Genomic DNA, 21,997 nt, shown 5'->3' on the forward strand with positions numbered 1-21,997 from the left:
GGTACCAATTATTATAATAATGATGTAAAACGTGTATGAAAATGGCACGGAGAGCTCTGGTAGAAGGAGAGATCCCCCCAGGCCCCCGGTGCTGTGAATAAACCCACATCGGCTTCGAAACTCCAAACCCCGTTTGGAGAGCGATGGTTTGGGGATGGATTTTGGGAAGAAGCCCCGGGGCAGGAGGCTGTTGGTGGGCAAGTGGCCAAGTGTCCACAGCCCCTCTGCCAGCCCAGCCCCACACGGGCTGGGAGGGGGCCAAGAGAGCCCCGCAGTGGGACGATGCCACCCGGCCGAGCAACACATTTGGCATTTTTCTGAGCTTTTGTACAAAAAAGGGAAGTTTTCCAAAGCCCGTGGAGTTTCAACAGAGCTCCCTGCAGAACTACAAGCCCGGCAGAGGTGGCTACGGGGTCTGGAAGGGTCCTCAGGAGCACCCCTCACCCTCCCCTGGCTGCCAACCTGCTGGATGGAATAGAGCTTGATCCCGGAGCTGCGGTCCCAGATGCTGATGACGTCGTCCAAGCCGCTGCTGATGACGCAGGAGGTGGTGCAGGTGAGGGAGGTGACGTCCCCTCGGTGGGCGTACATGTGGCTCACCTTGCTCCCCGTCAGCACGTCCCAAAGGCAGATGGCACCGTCCTGCCCGCCGCTGGCCAACACCATGGTCTGCAAGGACAGGGACAGAGCCACCTCAGGGACCTCAGCGGGTGGAGGACGGTGTCCTTTCCATCCCACCCTGCGTCCCCATGGTGCCACGGACACAAGGAGCTACTGAAGACACAACCCAGTTCCTTGGGAAGCAGGTCCTGTGCTCCGGGGACGTCCCGGGCTGCAGGAGGTCACAGGAACGAGGGTGGGGAAAGCTCAGCTGGAGATCAGTGGCCCAGCAGCCGGACAGGAGGACATTTTTGGAGGTGCAGGCCCAGCTGTGCCCTACCTGGTCGATGTAGACAGCGGTGATGGCTCCCGAGTGACCCTGCAGCGTGAACAAACAGCACGAGTCCTCCAGCCGAAACACCTGGGGGGCAGGAGGGGCAGACGTGAGGGTCCACGGGGGTGACCACACTGCAGGAGGACACCCCCGGAGCCTTATCTAACGAAGCAGGAGACCTCACTTCATCTTCCTCACCACCATCCTCCCCTCTCGGGGCAGAGAACCACCAACCACCCCAGCCCAGACACACACCTACCTCTGTGCATGTAGACACTTCTGCTTTGTCCCCCAACCCAGGCAGGAGACAAGCTCACAAGGTCCCACAACGTCACACAATGTCCCTCAAGGTCCCACAAGGTCCCTCAAGGTCCCGCAAGGGGGGAGAAGCAGCCCCACAGCCCAGGAAGAAGGGGAGGGAGCCTTACTCTGAGCGTGTGGTCCTGGCTGCCGGTGACCAGCCGTCCCGCCGCGGCCTTCAGCGCCGTGATGGGCTTCTGGTGGGCGCAGGACACGGTGTGGGTGAGCTGACACGTGACCACGTCACTGCTGCTGAAGACGGGCGAGGAGGGGATGCTGCTTCTGCTCGGGGCTCCTGTGGGAGAGACATTTGGGTAAAGGCCTCGCCTGCAGCAGAAACCGGGTGGCACCGGGGATGTCCGGATGCTGAACTTGAAGGAATCTGGGCCTGGTCCTCCAAAGAGGACAGCTTGCAGATCCCAGGGCATCCCTCTAGGAACACAACTGTTCTCCTGGAGGAAGGCCAGAGCTTCTCTCCCTTCCAGGCCACTCTAGAACCAAAGGGACCATCACATGGCAGACCAGTTACCACCACGGACCAGTTTGTGTGTGTCACGGTTGTGCCAAAGCCTCAGGCTACACTGTTGTTGGCAGCCGGCTGAATAGGAGCCAGCCGTGTGCCCAGGTGGCCAAGAAGGCCACCAACACCCTGAATTGTATCAGGAACAGTGTGGCCAGCAGGAATGGAGCAGTGATGGTCCCCTGGGCGGGGAGGTGAGGTCCTGCGAGGTGAGGCCCTCCTGCTGGTGAGGCCCTGCGAGGGCTGGGTCCAGTTTTGGGCCCCTCACAATTGTATCAGGAACAGTGTGGCCAGCAGGAATGGAGCAGTGATGGTCCCCTGGGCGGGGAGGTGAGGTCCTGCGAGGTGAGGCCCATTCTAAGGAGTGGCTGAGGGTGTTCAGCATGGAGAAAAGGAGGTTGAGGGGAGACCTTCTTGTTCTCTCCAACTCCCTGAAAGGAGGGGGTAGCCAGGGGGGGTCGGTCTCTTCTCCCAAGGAACAGGCCATGGGACAAGAGGAAACGGCCTCGAGTTGCTCCAGGGGAGGTTTAGGATGGAGATTGGGAAAATTTTTTTCCTGGAAAGGGTTGTCCAGCATTGGCAGAGGCTGCCCAGGGCAGTGGTGGAGTCACCATCCCTGGAGGTGTTTAAAAGCCGGGCAGATGTGGTGCTGAGGGACATGGGTCAGTGGTGGGTTTGTCAGTGTTGGGTTGATGGTTGGACTCAATGATCTGAAAGGTCCCTTCCAACCTGGAGAGTTTTATGATTCTGTGGTTGTGTGGGGCTACGTGGTGTGCAAACGCTCGTGCAGTCGCTCACCTCGGAACTGCAGGTGGTTCAGGGACGTGTGTGTCTCCAGAGAAAAGAAATCCAAAGAGCCGTTCAGCCGCGCAGCCACGATCCTGAGGGGGAGACGCAGGCACGTGAGGAGGGGCCCTTCCTCACTCTCACGGGGTGAGGAGCCCCAAGACCAGACCCCAAGCAGGGCCGGGGGCCCGGCCTACACCACGTGCTCTCCTCCCCCCACGGGACATCACCCAGCACAAACCCAATTACCTGTTGTTGAGGAAGACGAGGGCGGTGATGCCAGATTGACTTTCATCGTTACTGCAACGGAGGGTCCCCTCGATGGCGTCCCAGACCTGGAAGGAGAAGGGGTTAATGCCATGATCCTGCCCAAAGAGCCCTGTACATCGAAGACCACGTCTCAGCAGACCTGTGCTGTGCCACAAACCCCACCCTGCCACCAGTGATGACACCACCCACGTGTCCTTAGATCTATCTTAAAGCAAAGCAGCAAGTTCTCAAGTGAACACCCTTTCGTTCCACAGCAGAAATGATTAATAGAATTCTTTTCTTCAAAGGAAATCTTCATCAATGACAAAGACACAGGGTTGAGTGTGCCCTCTGCAAGTTCACAGATGCAACCAAGCGGAGTGGTGTGGGGACCCCAGGGGGGGGACTCTGGATGAGGGAGGGGAGCCCTAGGAGGAGGGGGAAGGGTTTGACCCTGAAAGAGGGGAGATGGAGCTGAGCTGTGGGGAAGAACTTGTTTGGTGGGAGGGTGGTGAGAGCCTGGCCCAGGTTGGCCAGAGAAGCTGTGGCTGCCCCATCCCTGGAGGGGTTCAAGGCCAGGTTGGAGGGGGCTTGGAGCAACCTGGGCTGGTGGGAGGTGTCCCTGCCCAGGGCAGGGGGTGGCACTGGGGGGGCTTCATTTCGTGACTGACCAGCAACATTATTTTATGACAGGGCGATCTTCAAGCTTCTTCAGACTCAAAGAGTTGTTATTATTTAGCAATAACCGAGTATTTCTTTTCCTTACACCAAGAACCTCGACAGGGCGATCTTTAAGCTTCTTCATACTCAAAGAGTTGTTATTATTTAGCAGTAACTGAGTATTTCTTTTCCTTACACCAAGAACCTCCTTTGAAATGAAATATCTCAACACTCAAGAACCAGAAAGGACAACAAGCAAAGTACTGATCAAATGAGAAGCTGTTTCAAATAGTTCAGAAGCCGACTGTAGGTCATAATAGCCATTTTCATGCAATTCCTGTCCTGTTCTGAAAGTGAATTAAGCTGAAATGCTGAGATTTTCAGCTCAGAAGAAGAGTTTCTGCCCTGGGACCTGTCCTAACCTGCTGCAGCTCCGCACGGAGCCACCACGGCACCAGCAGCTCCCCCAGTGCCTTGTTCCTCACCTCCAGCTTCCCGTTACTCCGACCGGCCACAATCAGGTTCCCCTGGAGGTCCAGGCTCCAGACAGAGCTCTCCAAGTCTCCTCCCCAGGAAGGAAGCGGCGACGATTTGTCAAATCCCGTCAAAGACTCATCCCCCAGGCTCCTCCGGCGGCCGCCGCAGCCTCCCTCCTCGGTCCCGCAGCCCAGGGAGCGGGGGCTGCCGCCCCCCACGCAGAACCCAGCCTGTCCATGTGGGGCTGAGAGCCCGGGGAAGCTCACGCAGTTGGAGGAGCTGTGTTCTTCATACACTTTCCCCACCAGGCTGCTGAAGTCGTAGCCGCTCTCCTTCTGGCGATTGCCCACGGAGCGGAGCCGCGTCTCCGACTCGGCCACCTTCACCTGCTCGGAGAAGTTGGTGTCGATGAGAGAGGTGAGGTCGGGCTGGTCGCAGAAAAGGGGAGGTTGGGGAGGGCCGAGCATCCTCTTGAGCTGGTGACTGTTCTCAAAGGAGTCATCCAGACCGTTTTTGCCGTCAGGACTGTGATCCCAGCTCTCCTGGTAATCAAAAATGCCGCTGCTGTCCCTTCGCAACCTGCAAAGGGGAAATCAGGAGTCAGCCCTCCCGCTTCGACCATCGGAGGTTCTGATTTCTCACCGAGGGGTTTGCACCAGTTTTGCACCAGGTGGTGGAGTCCCCAGTTACCTGGGTTTGGGAATAACGGTGAGGCAGTCGCCGGTCTGAGCGTCCCACACGCGGATCTGTCCCACCAGGCAGCAGCTGACCAGCAGCATCCCGTCACTCGCCAGGCACTCGATGTCCTGGGGAGGAAGAAGCAGCACAGCTGAGCACGTAGCACCACCAAGGCCTCTGCACCCGTGTGCCTGAGGAACTAAATACACCATAAATTTCATGTCACAGAATCACAGAATCACAGAATCTTCTAGGTTGGAAGGGACCTTAAAGATCATCTTGTCCAACCGTCAACCTAACTGACAAAAATAGACACCCACACAACAAACAAGGAGCATCATCACTAAACCAGACCTCCCAGCACTACATCAACCCGGCTTTTGAACACCTCCAGGGATGGGGCCTCCACCACCTCCCTGGGCAGCCCATTCCAATGGCTGAGAACCCTTTCAGTGAAAAATTTTTTCCTAATATCCAGCCTGAACCTCCCCTGGCGCAACTTGAGGCCATTTCCTCTTGTCCTGTCGCCTGTGACTTGAGAGAAGAGACCGACCCCCATCTCTCTACACCCTCCTTTCAGGGAGTTGTAGAGAGCAATAAGGTCTCCCCTCAGCCTCCTCTTCTCCAGGCTGAACACCCCCAGCTCCCTCAGCCTCTCTTCATAAGACTTACTCTCCAGACCCCTCACCAGCTTTGTCGCCCTTCTCTGGACCTGCTCCAGCACCTCAATGTCTTTTTTATGGTAGGGGGCCCAAAACTGGACACAGTACTCAAGGTGAGGTCTCACCAGTGCCCAGTACAGGGGGACAATCACCTCTCGGGCCCTACTAGCCATGCTGTTCCTGATACAGGCCAGGATGCTGTTGGCTTTCTTGGCAAACTACATGGCTGGTTTAGCAACCTATGGATACTCTGAGAACGGGGGAACATCTCTGCCCAGAGTCCTCGATGAGCATTAGATGCTGCAAATCAAACAGATTCCGTCTATCTCCCCTTTTCCTGACAAAGTATCACTCAAAGAGATGCAGGATCAGGCACACCAGAGGTGCAGCTTCTCTGGGAGACACGGCACAGCTCCCAAACCCCACCCCAAGAATGCCCGAGTGCCCGAGAATGGGAAGAAACATCTTTTCCCTCAAGAAAAATGAGGAAACTGAGCAGCAGCACAATTCCGTGCAAGGCCGTGGATGCTTTTAGCACTGGAAACAACAGCTAACAGCTCAAACCTATGCACTAACTTTTGGGAATCAGGGAAAAAAGGATCCTGTAGGCATTAAATATCAGGAATCTAGAGCAGAGAAGGCTGGCTCGGCCCAGTCAATAAAAGCCAACAGTTGGCTACAGAGAGAAGGTAAAAACAGCGACTGCAAAAAGCTCAGAGCAAGTCCCAGGGAGAAATGGAAAAGTCCTGCAGGAGACTTCATGCTACAATATCCTTAAATACATATTTTTATAGGATTCTCCCCAGCCGTTAGCCTCCACGGCTGCATCACACTAAGGCTGCAGAGCTGATGTGTCCTTCGTGAGGGCTGCTATTTAAATAAAATAAAGAAAATGAAAGATGTGTCAGTAAAATGTCATTCTTTTAAGGACAGCTCCCTCCCGACCCACCATGAGGTGACCCCTGAGCACCAGGGGGACGATCTCTGTCTCGGGAGGGGAGTAGCCGTAATCGTCGCAGGGCAGGTCCCCCCTCTTCCTCCTGCCGTGAGAGAGCCCGTTCTGCCCGTAGTTTTTGGGGCAGAACACCCTGTAGAGGCAGAAGAGCAGCAGGACCAGGATAATGCCCGAGGCCAGACCCAGAGCTGCCACCCTGGGGGGAGACACAAAGATAAAAAGACAAAAAGAAGGTGAGATTAAAAAATCCAATTACTAGTCCACAAACAGAAAATTTGAAAAATACTGGGAAAGTTTTGCATGTTTTGCTGGTCTTCATTTTTCAGCTGAGCAAAATTACTAATAAGCTCTAGTGACTTCTGGAAAATTAAAGACTTTTTTTTAAACGGGAAATGTAAATTTCAATAAGATTTTCAGACTTCTCAATAAGAAAAGTACACAGCAATTAAGACAGCAAGAAAAAGGTGGGGATTGGGATGCTCTAAAGTGCATTGAACACAGCCAAAGGAGAATGGCAGGCTCAGAGGGCGAGCTGGGAGTTGGGAGGAAAGGAAGGTCCCTCTCCTTAGTTTAGGAACTAACTTAGGTTAGTTTGATCTAATGCCCAATAAAGCATTATTTAAAAAAACATGTTTATTCCCAAAAATGAACTCCTGTCCCTGTTACCCAGCACTAAACCCCATGATGCACCACGTGGAAGGAGTAACAGTTTGGGGTTTTTTTTTTCCTTTTATTTCCCCTCCAGAAGAACCAAAGAGCATCCCAAGTCCCCGAGGGAGTTGAGGCACAGTCAGAAGGTTGCACATCAAGGACTCTTTTACTTGTACAGGGTGACATCCTGGTGTCCCTGCAGCTTGGATGAGGCTTGGTCAGGCTGAGCTCCAGCATCCAGCTTCCCCCCCGTGGAAGATAAGAAGGGGTGGTAGCGGTTGGCCTCCTGGGGATGCCGCACTTCTAAGGCCTCTTGTGGGTTCAGGTAGAGCGTGACAGGGATTGCTGGAAGGATGCTGATGTATCTGAAGGAATGGAAAAGTGAGAACAGCTTAGGAACAAACACACACAAAGACAGAAATACCTTCCTGGGTTACCCATCCCATCTTCTCACTACAAGGTAGGTCTCAGGAGGTACTTCCAGGTATTCTGAACTGAAGACCTCCTTGGAAATATTTTACCCGGAAGATATTTCCCAGGTCTTAACCTTTAACTCTGTGGAAGAGGCGAGGAGCCAACAGTGGAATGAACTACCCGTGAGATCAAATGCATCACACAGATTTAAGTAAAGATATAATGATCTGGCCCAGCTTCCTGTGCACCACAGGCCAGAAGATCTCACCAAGAAGTTTCTTCAGCTCAGCTGTGCCATCCCCATCACTTACAGATGCTCATATATTGCTTTACAAAATTCTAAATGTCACCTCCAGGGTGAAGAAAGACATGAAGCAAGTAATACACCCAAAGGCACAGGAGAGAAACACAACCCTTATTTTCAGACAAACAGTCCTGGAGAATTTGTCTCCTCCTGTTTGGAGTAAGCAACATGGAACACAAAATATCTAAGTGGGAAGGATGAGGGGACAAAAGAAAGAAAACCACTTGGAATCAATTCCATAAGGAATTCAAACGTCTCCTCCCGTTTGGAGTAAGCAACATGGAACCCAAAATATCTAACTGGGAAGGATGAGGGACAAAAGAAAGAAAAACACTTGGAATCAATTCCATAAGGAATTCAAAGCGCCTGCGGCGCTCGACACCAGCCCACTTGCCTTTTGGCCAGAGTGATATTGTAGTAGCTGAAGAGGGAGGGCCAGTGTCTGAAGGAAAGTTTCCTCCAGATCTCCTCATCCTCTGCTCCCCAGGTAACCTCCGCTTCCGTCCCGAGCTCCGTCTGTCCGTTCCCTTTGCCCTCTGGTCCCTGGGCCCAGCTCTGCTGGTTTGTCTCCAGCCCCGACTTCTGCTCCCGCTGCTGCGTCTGGTTCTCCGACAGCTGGATGGGGTCCGACGGGAAGACTGAGAGATCAATCTTGGGGTCCCCAGCAGGCAGGACCCCTCCAGGAACAGGCATGGGAGGCAGACCTGCTTCACCCAAAGGGCTTTGTTCGGTGACCTGGGACGTGAGGTAGGTGCGGAGACCAGCAGGATCCGTGTAAACCAGGATTCCGATCCAGATCACCGTCCCGGCCTACACCCGATGGGCAAGGAGACAAGCTCGTTTAGAACATGGGCTTCACACTCCACCTCCAACACCTCATCATCCTCTGAGGTGACCAACAACACCCTCCACACTCAGTTATGTCTTACTCCTCCCTCTAAGAGGACCAGGAGAGGTTGCAGAGCACACACAAAAACTCAACACTATTCTCCTGCGAGCCATCCCACTCTACCCCATGGTGGGAACCCCACTTCTCCCCCAGAAATGCTGGGACCAGCAGGTCTGCCACCCTCAAACTGGGCTGGAAAGGCTTAATTTGGGGTTCTGGTTTGCAGATTCTGCAAGACCTCCTGCAGCCGTGTATTAAATTTAAACTGCCATCAATGTGAGTTGATGGTAACAGACTGGGCTGGGGTTTGTAGAGCTGAGGAACACACAGGTTCCTCTGTTTCCACCCCAGACATCCAGAACAGAGCTGGGGGGGACACGCAGGGGCTGGAACTGGTGTCACTGCCGCAGTTACACCCGCAAAAGGAAAAGCCTTTGCCTTTCATGGAGCAAAACATCTCCATGTCTTTAGTCCACGTCATCTGCAGGAACAAAACGTGATTTCTGCTCTGTAAAAACGTTCTCTCTCTGCTCAGACCTTGAAAACCTGCTTATATAAAAGCAGACTTTTGTCTCAAAGCAAATATCTACCAGCTAAAGATCATGCACACAGCAGAGGGATGTTCTCAGGAAATTATTTCTTGAACTGTATTTACCACGGGGCAGCATAAGTCTTGGAGGGGAATAAGGATATGAAAAAATGTTGTTGGGTTTGGTTTTTTTTTCCCTTTGTGGAAGCCTCTTTGGGCTGGGTTTGTGCCCAGCATGAAAGGACAGCAGATAATAAACCCCAGAGGACGCACCATGTGAAAAAATGTTGTTGGTGGTTTTTTGTTCCCTTTGTGGAAGCCTCTTTGGGCTGGGTTTGTGCCCAGCACAAAGGGACACCAGACAATAAACCCCAGAGGACGCACCATGATGAGTCTCTGGGCCAAGCGGGTCCTGGCAAAGAAATAAATCACCCGCAGCCTCTTTGGCAGGCGCAGGTTCCTGAAGGAGGAGGGCTGGAGGGTGATGGTGTGGGGGGTGGCGGGCCGCATGGCCGGCTGGCGTTCGTAGCGCTGCGAGCGGCTGACAGGCTTGGCCGGGGGCAAACAGGCTTCTGCTGGCAACCGTCTGTTGAGATCGGCGAGCTGCCAGGAGGAAAACAGACCCGTGAGAGACGTGGTGATGGGGAACCTCCAGAGAAATGTGAGCAGAGAGAGCTGGCTTCGATACGTGCCCACGGCCGGGCGTATCCCACCTTCACCCTCGAGTGGATCTGTCCCAGCTTCTCTCCAGCACACACTCCCTTCTTGGCCCAGCCATCGTCACCGCTTTGTGACCATGTGTCCTTCCAGCCCATTTATCTCAAATCTGCATATTTATATACCTGAGGTTGTCCTGTTCCCTCAAGCATCCTGTCCCCAATCCCTGTGTACGTGTAACCTGCCCTGATGAGGCCCCAGCTGGAGCACTGGGACCAGTTTGGTGAGGCCCCAGCTGGAGCTCTGGGACCAGTTCTGGGCTCCCCAGTTCCAGAAGGACAGGGAACTGCTGGAGAGGGTCCAGCAAAGGGCTACAAAGACTATGAGGGGCCTGGAGCATCTCCCTGATGAGGAAAGGCTGAGGGACTTGGGGCTTTTTAGTCTGGAGAAGAGCAGACTGAGGGGGGATCTGATCAAAGTCTCCAAATCCTTCAAGGGTGGGTGTCAGGAGGATGGGGCCAGGCTTTTTCCAGTGGTGCCCAGGGACAGGACAAGAGGGAACGGGCACAAACTGGAACATGAGAAGTTCCATCTCAACCTGAGAAGAAACTTGTTTGGTGTGAGGGTGGCAGAGCCCTGGCAGAGGCTGCCCAGAGAGGTGGTGGAGTCTCCTTCTCTGGAGACATTCAAACCCACCTGGAGACGTTCCTGTGGGACCTGCTCTGGGTGGGGGTTGGAGGAGATGATCTCCAGAGGTCCCTTCAAACCCCATATCATTCTGGGGTTCTGTGATTGTGTAACCAAGAAAATACAGCCCCAGAACTTTTACAGTTCTGTTTTTCTGTTCAGAGAGTGAGAGCGACAGGCTGTGCTTCCTTTAATCCTTCTGCAACAGCAGAGGAGGAAAAAGCCAAGGCAACCCCCCGTGTTCTTGGCCCTTCCTTACCTCCATACGGCGGATGTCAATGGAGAGCACGGTCGTGAAGAAAAACATCTGCAGGAAGAAGTCAGACACCAGGCCCACCACAGCGAAGAGGCAGAACTCCTGCAGACAAGAAGCATTGATTAGCTACAGCGGAGACAACAGCAGATATTTCAACTTCAGAAAAAGGGAAATTCGGCAAACTCTTGCCCAGAGCACAGGCCCGAGCCTATTTTACTGAGAAATCCTGTTATTGATAATTTGTACTAGTTGAGTTTGGTGCTAAAAAAACCCATGTGAGAATTGAAGAGCATATTTATCCAGGTTTGCATTCTTTGTTCTTTTTAGGCATAAAACATCAAAGCAGCACAGGAAAAACCAGCAGAGGATGTTTTCCCAGTTCCCAGAGCCACGGCAGGGCTGAGCTCTCAGATCACAAAGCCAAGCAGCCTCCAACGGCGACCCTTTCCTGCACGTTCCCCAAAAACCTCAGTCCTGACTGAAAATTCCTCCAGGAACACAGTTTGCTCAGGAAGAGGATCGATCGCTCTCCACCACGCGTCTGGGTACTCGTTTCTAGCCATTCTCCAGGAGTCCAGTAAATAATTTCTGCTTAAATCACACTTTTGGCTGATGTATGGCAAATTCCATCCCTATGCCTCTGGAAGAAAAGAGCCATTCCCACCCTCAGAGGTCTCTAAACAACAATATAGAGGAAATAATGTTTGCAAAAGCCAGTGTTTCCTAAATTTCCTGTAATGCTCCACTTTCCCCAGCAGGTGCCATTGCAGAAATAAGGATTAAAAGCTTGTGCCCAGCAGCAGAAATCATCCCTATAAAACAAATGCACGCTCTTACTCTAATCCCTGATGGAGCAAAGTGCCGTCCCCTCTCCCCCATGACATTCAAAACTTCAAAGCAACATAGAATTAAAATATTTTTAAGAGGTGTCTCGCTTCCCTTACGGGTATAAATTTCTGTCGGGACCTGTCAGGACCCAAAAAAGGATCTTGCAAACATGGAGAGAGCAAGAAAGCTGAACAGGAGTAAAAACCTTAGGCTAAAAAATGGATTAAAGGCTCTGGCCCTCACTTGCAGCTGGCAAACACCCACTGCCATTCCCTGCCTGCCTGCTGGCGGGGTGGCACGCTCGCTGTCTGCAGACCAGGCCAGGATAAACCCACCTAAAGGGAAGGAGAGAGGCCATAAAGATGAATTTCTTTAGGGCCCCTCCTTTCTATGTCTGCCCCAGCTTCTTGCGTAACGCTGGAGACGAGTATCAGCGCAGTGAGATGAAAAGAGATTATCTTTAAGGTCCCTTCCAACTCTAACCATCCTATGGTCCTATGATTCTATGGCATGGAAGGCCATCCATAACCTCTAAACAAACCTTGACGCCTCCCCAAACTGTCCAAACTGTTCTCAAAACACAAAACAATGAACTGCTAGTGATTTAAAAATCAGTGTGATACGAGACGAGATAACCCAGCAGGTCAGCAGCCCCTGCCCAGACCTCCCAGCCACAGCAGCACATGGAAGCAGGTTCCCATCATTTTTTTTTAACTCTTTAGCCCCTTTCCCAACATCTGAGAGGAAATTTTTGGAAGCAGAGGGATGAAAACATAACCCAGGTTCCTCTCTCGAGGAGAAAACCAGAAGGAAAGCAACATTCATCTGGATTTCACCCAGACCTTGGCAAACACAGGCTCCACGAACAGCAGCTCTGCCTCGAGAGATATTCACTCCGTTAATACCTCCACTTACTCCACTTGGGATTAGAGAAGCTGCTAGGCCTGGAAATCCAAAATCTTCTTATACTTGGATACCGCACACCCAAAAGTGATTTCTCTGGGTGCAGGATTGGGCTATCAGTGGATAAGAGATGAGAAACAGAGGAGGAGCGCTCAGCGCACACCCCTGCAGCATCTCAGGACCATCCCCAGCGACTCCGTGCCAGGAGAACAGGGGTCTCTGCCCACCTGCAACACGAGGCAAGAGGTTTTCATTGCTGCTCACAATTAGGAGGGATTTAAAGTGCATGTGTAATTCTCATCTGAAGCCAAACTCTATTTTAGGACAAGAAGAACCATGGAAAACAGAGAAAATTCCCTTCTGCTCAATGAGTTGCACCACCAAGGAGTTGAGAAGAAAGACAAGACCCACGACAGCCCTCGGGGCAGGGGAGAGCCTTCAGCAAGGAAATCCCTCTCTCTTCTGCTCCCTCTGACAGCCCGGAGCAAAGGTCCCTGCCAGATTTACGCAGCCTGGCTCTTTTTCTGCCAGATCTCCTTGGACTCTGCAAGGCAAGCACAGCACACTATCTGCACAACGTCCTTCCCTCTCAGGGACAGAGATAAAGGACATCCAGCAGCCTCCAGGCTTTGAACAGACAGCATCCCCCCAGCAGATCCTTCCTCTGGAGAGAGCGAGCATCCAAGGAAAGGCAGGGTCACAGAGAGAGGATGTCACCACACGTGTCAAAACGCTGTTAAGAAACAGGAGGAGTTTACAGAGAAAAGAGGAGGGTGGGGGCACGGTGTCACTTTTCCCCACAGCTCTGCTGACACCATTCTGTGTCCCTGTCCTGTCCCTTTTATCACACTCCTTTATCTCCTGTAACCAGCACGCCCAGAGAGCTCCTCTACAGCCCAGTGTGACACCAAAGTGAACTGTCCCAGCAGTACCCACACCACGGGGCTGCTGGCACTAAGGTAGGACAGATACCATCAAGCTTCTCTTCCCGAGGTCAAGCAGCGCAGCGATGAAACAAGAGGCCAAAAGGTGCTGCTAGACCCTATTAATGAGCCCAATTTAGGCCCAAAGGATGGATCACGCCGGCCTCTGAGCTCAGCAATCTCTGCAATCAGCTTCAAATAAAGAAAAATTAGGCCGCAAGAGGTGGCTGGCTGTAGCCTGGGGAATTCTACTGTAGCTCCTCCCCTGCTGTCCTCCTGGATACAGAGAGAGAAGCTCAGGAACTGGGAAGTTCAGTCCAGTCCAACCTGAACATTTAATCTTCTTAGATTCTAATACGCTTTAATCTGTGGCCTGTACTGGTGAGTAAAGCAAGGATGATGGTAAAACAATTTACTGATGGTAAAGCGAGGATACACACAACCCAGAGGTCACGCCTGGCCAGAGAACCTAGCAAGGGCCCAGAGAAGCCTCCACTGATGGAGATGTTGGGGTGCTCCTGCCTTCGTTTGCTGCCTGAGCCTGCTACCAATTTCCACAGACAACAGGCTGACACCTCCACAAAATCCAGTGGCAGAACTGGAGATGAGGATTTGTCTGGGCAGCACTTCTGCTCAGGTAGCTCGCCAGGAACGAGCCCTGCTTGGTCAGAAATCCAGTGGTGTCACCTTCCCAACATAACTCAGCAAAGCCCAGTCCTGAAAAGGAGACCACGCAGCAGAGAAAGCACCACACTGTGAGGCAGAAGATGCTGGTTTCAGTGCTGCACAGACCCAACAGCGTGACCCCTGACAGATCCTTCTACCTTCAGCTCTCCATGTGCCCGTCCATCAAACGGAGGCAGCGACGTCCATGGCTGTAAAAACCACCAGATCCATCAATCTGGGGAAAGAGCCCCAAACGGACTGTCCACCCTGATTCTCAGAGCAGCCATCCTGCACTGGGGATTTCTTTTTATAATCCACTTATAAAGTGGATTAGCCAGCTCAAAAAAGGCATTTTTAGGTTGGAATAAAGGTATCCCCACCAAAGACACTGGGCAGTGCTGAGTTATAGAATTATAGAATCGTCTGGGTTGGAAGGGACCTCTCAGATCATCGAGTCCAACCATCAACCCAGCACTGACAAACCCACCACTGACCCATGTCCCTCAGCACCACGTCTGCCCAGCTTTTAGATACCTCCAGGGATGGTGACTCCACCACTGCCCTGGGCAGCCTCTTCCCAATCAATACTTTACAACCCTTTTAGGGTAAAAATTTTTCCTAATCTCCATCCTAAACCTCCCCTGGTGCAATTTGAGGTTGTTTCATGATAAGAAGCTCATTTCTACAAACACAAGGAGCACAGATGGATGGGAAGGAGGGAAATGAGCTCCTGCTCCAGCTCCTCCCACGATCAGTCCCATGGTCCAGGGGTGAGTCATTACCATGAGACAATGACAGAGGGTGTCCAAACCCATCTCTCCTGTAGAGCCTGTGGAGCCAGCAACTGGAAGGAGCAGACTCTAAACACCAGCAACTGGAACAAGGACCATGTGTCTGGGTCAACTGAGGACTCCATAGCACTGCAGGGGGGTCTCCCCAGAGCAGAGCAGAGGGGCAGGATCACCTCCCTCGACCCACTACCAGACTCTTAATCCAATTAGGCAGAGAGAGGAGCAGAATATCACACACTCCATTCCTGCAACCTCAACCCAGTCAGCCACGCTCACCTGGATGGCCGGGACGAGGGTGAAATACCCGATCAAGATGATCCCAAGCTCTGTCGCCATGTTCTTCATAATGGACCAGCTCTCGTTGCTCAAACCTGGAGAAAGAACACACAGAGACAGGTAAAAGGAGCCTGTTAAAAGGACAGACACGAGCATAGCAAAAGGGAACTGGATTTCCTGTCTTTAAAATTAGGCATCTATAGACAACAGGTGAAAAAAAGGCACTTTCAGACTAAAATTCATCTGAGCTATTTTGAATATCTAAGTCAAAGAACTGGACTGTAGATTCCCAATGTCTTTGTTAACGGGATTATCGTTAACTACAAAGGGAACTCAGGAGGACCCTCTCAGCTCCCAAACCTGCCCTGATGTAAGCAGTCAGAGGGTGCTGCACAGGGCAATACGGGGATTCAGGAGTCTCAAGAACCATTGAGTTTTTGAGCCCTGTTTTCAATCTAGGATACAAACCACTTGCATTTTTAAAACTAGGCAGATTTTCTTAGGCATCACTCTAGAATCTCTCTTCCCTGATATTTAGAAACATCTTTTAAGTTTGCAAACTCCCTTTATCTGTGGTTTGAGCACACTCAAATCCTTTTACAGATATCTATAATAGAGAAGATAATTTTATTACAGACTCAGCAGAACTTCCTATGACCTGTGGACTGCACTTAGGATATTCGTGATATGAGAGGACAAGGTGCTAAATATCTATACCAGGAGACACAGCTCTCTCTCATTAACACTTTTAATAACTTGTTTAGCCAACGCTTCATACACCAATCTTAAAAAGCAGTGCCCACGAAATACAGGCTTATATTCGTTCTTGGAATGAACAAAAATGGTACAAAATGACTAACAGAATATAATTCCCAATTCTCGTTCAACACACAGAGTCCTTGTTTCCTTCACAGACCAGAATTAAGATCATTCTCCACCTCCCAGGTCCTTGGGTTACCCGAATTTTCCCTCTCTCCATGTTTTTCCAGAGCAGTGCGTACCTTGGGCAATGCGTAGCTTCACTTCCAGGTCAACGGGCGTAGAGACAACGGACTTGGTGAGAACTAACACGTTCTCTAAGCCAATGACTACAACCAAGTATGGAAATATCTCTCTAGAGGGAACAGAACCACAAGTGCCAATGAGATCCTTGGTGAAAAAGAAGGGAAAGATTCAAATTAAGCAGCAAACACGCATCCTAGAGTCAAGGCCAGGAAACACCATCCAGTGCTCTCAGCCAAATCCCTTCTCGTACAGTATTACTCTACGATGAGCTACGGGTTCTGTATTTCATCTGCTTTGGACAGATGTTAACATTTTTGCCTGTTCTTCTGGAAAATGGCCATTGTAGACCATCAGTAAATTAGTCTTAACATTTCCCAGGGTTGGAATAGGGCTCATCAAAGTGTCTCTCCAGCGTCTAGTACAAAGAGGCGCAAATCAAAAAGGTGGACTTTGAACAACGGTGTAATAGAGTCAGCAATAATTAGTCATTACAACATGAGAGTAGGGAGCGCGTCCCACCATCAACAGCAAAAATCCTGATAAATCACAGCTCAGCATTACATTAAACAAAACTTAAAAAAACAAAGACCTCAAGTGAAGAGCATGGGAGTCAAGAAAACATATTTTAATGGGTTTGCTCTTCAGAATCATAGAATGGTTTGGGTTGGAAGGGACCTTAAAGACCATCTAGGTTCCAACACACACAGCAGAGTAAGACTACCCAAGGTCACCCCTGTGACTTTATTCAACTCTTCTCCTCACCTCCACATTTTTTTCTCTCTTTTGAGCTCCTTGTGGTCCAGATCAGAGAGAAAAACCCAATCCGTGCCAGCACACGGTAGAGAATAAATCTCTTCATTTCCCTCCAGCTAAACTTAAGCAAAAATACTAAAGGTTTCACTGGGGAGGGTGATGGATTTGTGCTGTGCTGGTATGTGCAGCTCCAAAAGAACGTGTGTGTGTGTGTGTGTGTGCACACACCCCTCAGCTAATTGCTAACAGCCGAGACAGTTAAACAACAGGGTTTTGGAAGAAAACCTCCTGTTTTCTGCCATCACCCCCAAGCACTATCTTCCCAAAAGCTGTTTTCGATCGCCTACGGCCATCTGACACGGGTTTCAACAACGTCTGAATATCGAGCTGTCAGCAGGCTCTGCCTTTCCTCAGCTGGGGAAAAACATCTGTCTGGAAGCACTGCTAACTCAGCTATTTCATTCCAGTTACGTCCCTAAAAAAACGGCAGGAGGTCCACAGAAAGCAAGATTACCAAAAAAATCCCAACAAATCAAACACCAAACTCCACGCACCCTTTTTAGGGTATCCTAACCAAATTTTAGCTCTAGGAATTAATTGTGCAACATATTGATCCCTTCTCATCCAAAAGCTGCGCAGGCAGTGAATTTCCACAGTGAGTGAAAAAATACAAATATATATAAGCCCCTCGTGGGCAACTTTCTAGATTTTGGATTCTTTGACGTCAGCAGGAGGTACAACTCAGTCCTGCCTTTATCTAAAGCGTTTTCAGTTCATAACCCATGTCTCTCCTCCCAGCAGTACTTTAGGACAGGAGACAGATGTGAGAAAAGCTCTTTGTAATCCTCAGGGATGGAAATCTCTCAATAAATAGAGTGCAACACACACGCCTGGCACAGCAGAGCACCCTCCTGCAGAGCGTGTTATCTGCAAGGGTAGGCTCTTGCAGAGTCCTTGTAGAGTCCTATCCTTAGGTCCACTAAGATATGTGGAGGGTCTAGCACCAGTTCCAGATAAATGAAGTGAACCTTGAGAAGGGAGTACAAATATGGAAAAGAAAGCTCGATAATTCATCAACTCTGTCCTACCTAAACCACAGCTTCTACTGCAGAAGATAATCAAACCTAAGTTCATTTGTGAGGCAGGTGGCAAGAGATCCTCGTGGTATTTTCCGCCGTACGGCGCCAAGCGCTGAGAAAGAGCTTCCAAGAGGAAGAGGAAAAGCAAAGGGAGATGCTGTATCGTGCCCATCTCCTGAAACATTTACACTCCACTCATCGCTTCGATGCCAGAAGGTGCTGCATCATAACATGATCCAGCACTCCACAGTCAGCAGAAACACTACTGTTAACCCATAAAAAGCCCAGATCTTCTCTGGCTCCAAATATACTTGTGAAGAGACAACCTAGATCGTGTCATCTATCTCCATTTTATTTTCCATAAGATAAGACTTCGCCTATAATTATTTTACTTCGTTCTAAGAGATGATCGATAGTGACTAAGGTCCAGTTCATATATCATGTCTGTAGCAGGCAAACAGTGATGATCTCTAAGCAACAAGCTGTATTTTAATACCTTATAAAACCCAGTGAGGGGAAAAAGGCTTATTATAAATACAGGTACCCTAAAAAACAAGCACATCCACAACTGGAAGGCTCTGCTAGAAATAAAAGGGATTAAAAAAAAAGGCTGGAAGTCAGATCTAAGTTTAACCTTAAGCTGGCCAACTCCTACCATGTTGCCACTGGTGTATGACACACCAAAACCACTCTGCTCCCAGTCAGGCCCAAAAGGAAAAGTGCTCTGCCAGACCCTGAGGAATCAGGAAAAAGCTACTCACCAGAAGTTATAAAAACCTCAGTGTCATCAAACCCCCTCACCACAGAATCCAAGGGTCTTCCATCTAATTAGACATCATTTATGAAGTATTGCAAGAATTAACCCCAAAGGAAGCTGCCCATGCAACCATTTTAAGGCAAGGAAATTTTCCTGGAAAACTATTTTTAGAAATAAGGACTGAATTAACTCTTTGTATCTTTTAGGAGGAATAACTAGCTGAGTTTAGCCCTTCTGTGTGACAATGGGAAGGCTGAGAGAACAGAAAGGTCATGACCACTGCATTAACCACAACTGTTCCCCTGGATTCCCCCCATGTATCTGCATCCAAATACTGCCTTTTTTTTCTTGCATCAATTAAAAGTATAAACTCCCAGTGGATCCTATCTCTTTTATTTGAACAGCTCACAGAATAGTGTAGTCTCGATCCATGATTAGGGTTCTGAGGCACCACAGCAGTAAAACCAGAAACAACAAATATTTCAGCTTGTGAAGTCAATTATTCACTGATATGATTGATTTTTAGGCTTCTAGAGAGGAATCTAGGTCTGGCTGCTGGTAAATTATCACCAGCACCGAGGAGTCTCTCTCATGGGTGAGACTTCATCCCTGCAGTGTCCAGCTGCAAGGAGGAGATGGGAAGAAAAACAATGGATGTTTCCTCAATTACTTAGGAAAGGGATCTGAAAATGGAAAGGAAGACTCTGAACTAAACTTCAATTAACTTTAATTAAGAGAGATGCCTGTTAGAGCTTTCTCAGGGGGTTTTCAGCTTGACACGAATATAACACATTATAAATATAACCACATCAAAAGTCCCGAACGCCAGCTGTAATAGGAACCCCAGTTAAAAGAAGAGCCATCAACCACCAGTGGTGGGGGCAAAGTCTCCCAGGCACAAATACCACGGGTCAGTTCCACCACCTTTAAAGACTTTTCTGAATAAAATGTTAACGAACCTCCATCAGCCAGAGAAAAGGTAACATGCTCTTTTGGATGCTCCGGCAAGTCACGGCAGGAGGGAGGTATGTGAGAGCCTACCTGGCTGCCAGGAAATCAAGCTATTAATTAAGAAGTTGTCCCAACAATTCCTTCTGCTTTAGGCAGAAAAAGCCAACTGCTAAGCAATAAGGTGTCTCCCAGAAGACTGGGATCAGCTCTGTTTGCTGGCCAGGAGGACATCTCATCATAATTTTGCACAGCAGTGTGTAAAATAATATCATAGAACCATAGAATTGTCCAGCTTGGAAAGAACCTTTGAGATCATCAAGTTCAACCATCAACCCAGCACTGACCCAGGTCCCTCAGCACCACATCTACCTGGCTTTTAAATCCCTCCAGGGATGGTGACTCCACCACTGCCCTGGGCAGCCTCTGCCAACACTGGACAACCTTTGCCAGGAAGAAATTTTTCCCAATCTCCATCCGACAACCTTTTCCAGGAAGAAATTGTTCCCAATCTCCATCCTAAACCTCCCCTGGAGCAACTTGAGGCCCTTTCATCTTGTCCCATCTCCTGTTCCTTGGGAGAAGAGACCGACCCCCCCGGCTACCCCCTCCTTTCAGGGAGTTGGAGAGAGCGAGGTCTCCCCTCAGCCTCCTTTTCTCCAGGCTGAACACCCCCAGCTCCCTCAGCTGCTCCTCACAAGTTCTCCAGACCCTTCTCCTTGGTCTCCAGACCCCTCACCATCTCCATTGCCCTTCTCTGGACATGTAAGCTTGTTTGAAAAATACCAGATCTTGCCGCCTAACCATTTAACAGCTGTTTTTCAAATGATTTCAAAAGCTTGTTTGAAAAATACTAGATCTTGCAGACTAAGCATTTAACAGCTGTTTTTCAAATGATTTCAACTCCATCCACCCTTCTTTAGGAAGAGGTTTGGGTGCTGGAAACATACCCTCCGTTAAGAGTAGGCGTCAAACCAAAGAGCGTGCACAGCCCGACGGACATGAGGAGCGAGCTGAGCACCGTCACCACCGCTGCCAGGGCCAGGCCCCACTTCGACTTCACCATGTCGATCTTCCCTGAAAAACAGAACGCAAAATCTCAGTGACCAAGCAAAAGAAAATGACATATTCATAATAAAAAACCAAGAAGGGATGCTCATCCTGACTTATCTCAGCAGGGAGCTTAATGCCCTGCCACCCAGAAGTAATGGTACTTCAGCCTTGTGTCTGAAATGCAGCTCCCAGACCCTCCCACTAACAAGCATGGCTTGCAGCTCAAGCTATTTCCAGTACAGCACTGTTGAGGCGTGAAAAAAGGAACTTAAGTGTGGCTAGTAAGGCCTACAACCTCAGAATATCTATTTAATCTGTCTGACAAAGAGTTAGTGTCTCTAAACTAGAAAAAAATGTCATTACTCTGGCACTTAAAGCTGCCTAAGACAGAAAACACCTCAGAAGGGATCACAAGGAACACCACCACACTGGCCAAGAGGGACAAATCAGCAGAAATCAGATAAACAGGACTAGTAATTCCCTACAGGACAGTTCAGGGCAAAATTTCACCACCACCTTTCCTGCTGAAACAGGAGGGAACCGCAGTGCTCTGGAGAGGAGTCTCTCTTATCTGTAGGCATCACACCACTGATCCCTTACATATATTCAGCTGGCAGGGGGGTTATTAGCTTGCTCTCCCCTCAAGGCTCCTCTCCACCCCACAAACCTACGTGTGGAGAAGTAGATGTAAGCAAAGAGTATAATGTAGGTGGTGACGAGGGGTATCAGCTCGGCGATGCCGATCTCCTCCTTGAAGTGGACGTGAACGATGTTCTCCTCTCGCAGCGTGCAGTTGGGGCTGGGATGCAGCAGCTTGAGGCGAGAGCGGAGGCTGCTGAGGAACCTGAGGTGAAAAGCAAGGAGGGGGATGTCACTGCACCCAACAACCAGCACACAATTCCGGGGAGGAGCTCAGGATCAAGCAGGAAGAAGCTCCATAGATTCACAAAGCACAGTTCTCTCTAGGCCTGACTGATAAATCTGTTCTGCTGTGGCCCAAGCAACATTTGTCACATCTCTGCTGTGACACTCTTCCAGGCCTTGATTTCTCTGAAGATTCAAAGATAACCTTGAAGACTCAGCAAAACTATTTAAAGCAAAGGCTCATCATCCAAAAATGTTGTCCCTGGGGAACAGAACATGCCGTAGTCTTAAACATTGCCTGAATTTTAGGTAAGTGGGGCTGATGAAAGGTGCTACACGACAGTCCTGGAGGCTGAAGGGTTCCTGCACGGGCAGCAGCAGAGCGAGTTTCGACTGTTGCGCTGCCAATTCCATCCTAGGTGTTCCTCAGGGAATTCTGTGCCACGCTGAGCACAGCGTTCAGTCCTCACATCCACCCCGTTCCAGCTAGCCCTGCCAACACTGCCAAAGGGGTTTCACAGTTGGTACCAGTTTAAATTAGCA

The 21,997-nt window shown here is 50.1% G+C and overlaps 1 protein-coding gene across 1 annotated transcript in view; it reads right to left on the reverse strand.

Moving 5' to 3' along the window:
* Positions 1–21,997, reverse strand: part of SCAP (SREBF chaperone) — a 58,970-nt gene that overhangs the window by 21,866 nt on the left and 15,107 nt on the right. The window contains exons 7-22 of the mRNA XM_014955774.1: positions 21,262–21,434; positions 20,488–20,614; positions 15,997–16,109; positions 14,996–15,090; positions 10,612–10,710; positions 9,393–9,611; positions 7,985–8,400; positions 7,043–7,237; positions 6,216–6,417; positions 4,617–4,732; positions 3,935–4,505; positions 2,790–2,875; positions 2,553–2,635; positions 1,363–1,529; positions 941–1,021; positions 463–669 (exon numbers count right to left, since the gene is read on the reverse strand). Of these exons, the coding sequence (XP_014811260.1) occupies positions 463–669; positions 941–1,021; positions 1,363–1,529; positions 2,553–2,635; positions 2,790–2,875; positions 3,935–4,505; positions 4,617–4,732; positions 6,216–6,417; positions 7,043–7,237; positions 7,985–8,400; positions 9,393–9,611; positions 10,612–10,710; positions 14,996–15,090; positions 15,997–16,109; positions 20,488–20,614; positions 21,262–21,434 (2,950 nt within the window). The remainder of the gene's footprint in view (positions 1–462; positions 670–940; positions 1,022–1,362; positions 1,530–2,552; positions 2,636–2,789; positions 2,876–3,934; positions 4,506–4,616; positions 4,733–6,215; positions 6,418–7,042; positions 7,238–7,984; positions 8,401–9,392; positions 9,612–10,611; positions 10,711–14,995; positions 15,091–15,996; positions 16,110–20,487; positions 20,615–21,261; positions 21,435–21,997) is intronic.

The sequence above is a fragment of the Calidris pugnax genome, unplaced genomic scaffold (assembly GCF_001431845.1).
Source record: "Calidris pugnax isolate Ruff unplaced genomic scaffold, ASM143184v1 scaffold272, whole genome shotgun sequence".
Lineage (NCBI taxonomy): Eukaryota > Metazoa > Chordata > Aves > Charadriiformes > Scolopacidae > Calidris > Calidris pugnax.